The sequence below is a fragment of the Penaeus chinensis genome, chromosome 25 (genome assembly GCF_019202785.1).
Source record: "Penaeus chinensis breed Huanghai No. 1 chromosome 25, ASM1920278v2, whole genome shotgun sequence".
NCBI classification, from domain to species: Eukaryota; Metazoa; Arthropoda; class Malacostraca; order Decapoda; family Penaeidae; genus Penaeus; species Penaeus chinensis.
Window position 1 is genome coordinate 21,284,561 of NC_061843.1, and position 5,295 is coordinate 21,289,855.

The 5,295-nt window shown below is 33.5% G+C and overlaps 1 protein-coding gene across 2 annotated transcripts in view; it reads left to right on the top strand.

Annotated features, from left to right (window-relative positions):
* The window catches only part of LOC125038674 (mitochondrial outer membrane protein SLC25A46-like), a 16,699-nt gene extending 11,404 nt beyond the window's left edge, over window positions 1-5,295 (top strand). Inside the window, exons 10-11 of one of the 2 annotated variants that reach the window (XM_047632223.1) lie at window positions 1,071-1,160; window positions 2,708-2,812. In XM_047632223.1, the coding sequence (XP_047488179.1) occupies window positions 1,071-1,118 (48 nt within the window). In that variant the 3' untranslated portion in view covers window positions 1,119-1,160; window positions 2,708-2,812. Of the gene's footprint in view, window positions 1-1,070; window positions 1,161-2,707 lie in introns of both variants that reach the window. The other variant, XM_047632222.1, reaches the window with a different exon arrangement.

Sequence of the window (5,295 nt, forward strand, 5' to 3'; positions counted from 1 at the left end):
TATTACTATTGTTTATAACATTATAGTAATGATAATGTTTATAATAAAAATAACACCATCGATATTCATAGCACTAGCAAAAAATACATTTTCCTGCCAATTCAAGGCAAGGTGAAATCAGGTAAGGCAGAGCCATCTATGTGTAGAGACATTTCACAAAAAAATATAAAAAATGAGCACAGCATTTTCCCCATTTTTTGTTAATTTTCCTCGTCGCAAATGGGTTAAAGAAAAGTAATTGCAAAAGTATCTTCTATTCCTAGTTTAGTGATAAAAGTTTGAATTTTGTGAATACGTAAAAAAGACAAAATGAAACAATTTTTGTTTGTTTTTTTTGTTTGTTAAGGTCCATATCAACAAGCAGGAATTGTTTGCTCCAAAGAGGGTGCGTATATACGAAGTATCTTGAAACTTATTTCCTGATATTATGTACATCAGTCAGGACTACCTTTATTTTTACAGTGCTTTATGCTTACATTAGTACATTTTAGATATGCTTCCTGAGAGACCAGTTCATGCGTTACTTTATTTTACTCTACTTTTTTTTATTTTCTTTTACTCCAAGCCATAGTGGTTCATTCGGAAAAACCCATGTGGTTCTGAGCTTTTCATACTAATAAGTTTCAACAACTCTTCAATTTTATTCTCAGTGTTGATAAAAAAAAAAAAAAAAAAAAAAATCAAGTGAAATTATTTTATTTGTGTAAGTATATGAAAAGAGGTGATTGGTGCTGTAATTATGCCTTTTGTTTCACATACTTTGAGAAGTGATGCAAACTCTATTCAGCAGCCCCAAAGTTATTTTGTATTCATTCACCATAATATTTTATTCATTTATTGCATCTATTTCAAATTTTCATAATGTACTAACTTGTCTATCATATTTCATATGTTAAGCATACCTTTTTTTTCTGACAGTCTGGCATTACCATGTTTAACTCCATTGAAAATTATTTTTCCAATTTCTAGCTTACTTTTCATTTATTCAATTCTATTTTTCATTTCATGTAACATTTTTTTCATCCATGCGACTTCATTTTCACCCCATTCAATGTTATTTTGACGTCCAGCTTCCCGAGGACCGGCTGGAGCCCACACAGCAAGTGCTCAATCGTTAAAAAGAGAGAGAGAGAGAGAGAGAGAGGGAGTGGGGTTGAGAAGTAGGTACTTAAGGTGGTCCTCGTCCTCGTCCTCCTCCTCCTTAAACATTTCTAGAGCATGATCTAAGGCTTAGTATGTTATCTAGTATGAAATAAGATATCATATGCTTTTGGTGATGCTGCTGATGAAACAATAGCATGTGTTATATATTATTATTTTTTTTTTTTCTTTTACTGTTGCTTTGGCACACATGCTGCTATATATACACATATATGTGTGCACAGTATGTTTAAACATACACACACATAAACATATGTAAATATATATATATATATATATATATATATATATATATATATTTATATATATATATGTATGTATGTATGTATATGTATGTATATATTTGTGTATGTATATATTTATAAGTATAGAATATCTGCATATACATCTACACACACATAATTGTTTCCCTCACTGCTGTTTCTTTGCACATGCATATCACCATTCCCTTTAGGCCCACTTGGATATTTAATTAGTCAGCTTGAGGAATGCAATTTGGGGAATCTGTTACACAGTTTTTCGTTTTGGGGGAATTCACTTCCTTTTACATGGTGAGGGCTATGATTGTCATTGTTGCTGTTGTTGTTAATGTTATTATTACTATTACTATTATTGTTCTTCATGTTATTATTATTATTTTTTTTTATCAGCTACTTTACAAATTTCAAAGATTTTTTTTCTCCTATTTTATTATGTACTGATCTTATCTTTGTGATTTTTCTTTGGTCTAAAGTATTTTTCTTCATAAGAAGCTAACAGTATGCAAATAGATGTTTTGGTAATGATTTAAAAAAAGCAGAGTAAAAAATTGTGTTTGCAGATTACTGTTTCAATGTTTTTGATATTAGTTATATTTACTTCTCTCTATTTATTTATTTATATCTTGTGTAAAGTATGCAATGGAAATGGAGGGAGAAACAAAATAAAAATGAAGTGTTCAATTTTTTCTTAAATTCCTGTTTAAGATACTCAGGTGAAAAAAATGTTTCTTTAAAATACGTTTCTTGTGTTGAATACTCAATGCACATAGAAGGAAATCCTGATATATAAGTCTTGAAAACCCTAGAGCAGATGATGTATGTTGCAGTCATTGAGATGAAAATGTTGATTATTCTAATATTTTATTTTAGTCTTTTTACTCCTTCAAAACTAAAGGTGTATTTCATTTCCTTCTCTATGCAATAAGGGTTTTGTGCGGCTGAATTTAAAATTTGCTACAGAATTAAAATTTGATGGAAGTATTGCATTTTGTAATTCAGTGTAATGTGCTTCTGACCTAAGTGTATCATAGATTTTTTTTTTTTTTCCAGAATTAATATGCAAAAGTTTTTTAATTTGTTTTTCTTCTTTTCATATTCATTTTAACAAGACTGTGTTCATCATGTATAAATGCCATTGATTATTTGTTCTGATATTGTTCACAATCTGAGGAAGATTTGAATATTCATTGTAGAAATAAATCCAATCAAATGGATCTCATTTCTCTGGACTCATCCAATTTCTAATATTTTTTCTCCTTGTCTTTTTCTTTTATATAAATCGCCAGGACTTAGTGGGCCCCCTGGCTCCCAGTGCTCCCTACACGCCCCTCCAGGCCGTGCCCCCTCCTGGCATGGCGGGCCTGCACTCCCCCCCTCTCACCTCTTCCCCCCGCCAACACCATGGCTCTCCCAGGCAGGGCCCCCACGGTGCAGGCAGGGGCCTTGCCTCAGGGGGCATGGGGGACACCTCCTCTCCAGCTCGACGGATACGCGAGTTTGATGTGCGAGCTGAAATGGAAAAGCACAAATTCAATCTCTCCATTGATGACTGAGGTCCATGCAGCTAGCAACATTTTTTTTCTTAATCAATAATTGTTATTTTGTTTGCTTGGTTGTATCATGAAATGATGAATTAAAAGCTAATTTTTTTTTTTTTAAGGTGAGGTAAGAAAGATTGAAGCCAATTTTCAATTAAACATTTTCTTTTGTATGCTGAAACACTTGTCATTTTTATGCTTTTTATCTGTCTTCCTTTCTTTTTTTTTTTTTTTCTTTTTAAAGGAGAGGTTATGTTATGTTATATATAATTAGAATTTTCTTTTCCTTTGTTTCTTTCTTCCATAATCTCAGCATTGTGACAGAAGTAGCCCACAGCCTTTTTATTTCAACATAGCTATCAGAGGTTTACAACATTCATGCCAAAAATATATAAACACATCCCTATATCTATACACATTAATAGTATTATCGTTATATTAACTGTCTTGACTGGTTAAAATACCCATATCCAAATGCTTCCTTCATTTAGTATGTGGATAATTCTCCTGCTTGTGCCTGTTTCCAAAGTATTCAGATGTGATAAGATTTCCCTTTTGTTTCCTCATTTTTATGTAGAATAGGCATTGTATTGTGTTAACAGGAGACAGGTTTAGAAAAAAATACTCGTTATCTTCTTATTAATGACTCTTTTTTTTTCTCTCACGCCATTTTTTATTCTTTGTGTCTCTCCTGTTTGACACCGTGTACAGAATGCAGTTGACGTACATATATGCATATATATCTTTGAGAAGGATTCTTAAATATGTTCTGTATATCCAATGCTTTGTTGATTGTATAGAAAAATATTGCTTCAAGTACTCTAGACTGGGCCCTTAATTGTTAGTTGATTTTGGTAAAATAAATGAAAAAAAGGGGCTATGAAAAAGCAAAATTGTGTTGGGGTTCTTTATAATAGCAAAATATTTCTTGTATATGTCCATTGTAGCATGGTAAGCTGTCCTCTGTATGTTACTTGTAAATAAAAGATTTAAAGTAAAGGCTATTTTTTTTGTATCAGTTACAAAATGAGAAATGGAAGAAACAAATAATGGAAAGCACTGTCCTGTAGGTACATTAGCCCCAAAACACTAAACAGAAGAAACAATACCAATATGTATTTATATCGTATCAAATGCACTAACCCCTCTATGATCACACATTTTACTATAGCCCATCGGTGCTATCACACATACCTCAAAGGTTGACACCCCTCTGCTAACGCTGATGTAAGCGCACCATAGCACACAAGATCGGGAGCATCAGCTGTTATACTGGCTGTGACTGGTTGCAACCATCCTGTTCCTACCACAGGACAGGTAATGCAGGCTTTGTCACAATGTGTAATACTTGTACAAACACACACACAATACAGTGTGTGTGTGAGCAAGTGTTATTGGCAGTGAATGGACAGGGCCTGAAGGATTTGCTTGATGCCCCCAATCCCTCGCTCATCGTGGGGGGCTTTGGAGACAGGGACTGAGGCCTAATGAAGGGATCACCCTACCTTGGTCCTCAGCCCTCACCTCAACTAATTTTGCATAGTCTTTTCTTCTCCTTCTTTTCCTTTTCTTCATCCTGTTGTTCTGTCCCCTTATTGTAATTTTTAACTCATTTTTGCCATTTTTGCCATAATACTTTATCATAATGCTCCCTACTCTCTTAACTCCTTCCCCTTCTTGCAACCTTTATCCTATACTATACCCCAGCAGCTCCCCCTCTCTACACTTTCCACTGCCATACTACCTTTCAGTACTGTTCAACTGGTATCTTTACCCTAATCACTGACACATTCCTAACCCTTTTCACTCATATACTTTACCATAGTGCCATATGACCTTTGGTGTCACATAGTGCTTCCTTACTTGGGGGTTTGTCACCAAGCCTCGAGTTATCACTATATTTTGAATACACTACTAATGCCCTTAGATGTTGATGCATCAGAAAATTTTCAACAAATAATATTGCATGATGTTAGCCAACAAAGGACAGAAATCCTGATAGTCAGGTGAAACCCAACAAACATTTGGGTAGCTATCAGGCAAAACAGTCAGTCCTTTCATGTCATTCAGTCTAAAGGTATCAATATATTGTTTTATGCTCGAATAGAATTAGTGTTTATTTTGTTCTTTTATATTCTTCTATCAGAGTTCACTGTGATGAATGTAGGATAAGGTAAGAATATTAAATTAATACTTTCACAGAGAAATAAATGTAACTGATTTGTTTCATTTCTATGGTCATTAGAATTACAGTTACTGTAATAGGTCCTCAGATAAAAAGAAGAGGAGATCCATAAGAAGTTAGATTGAAAATAAAACTACAAAATTATATAACA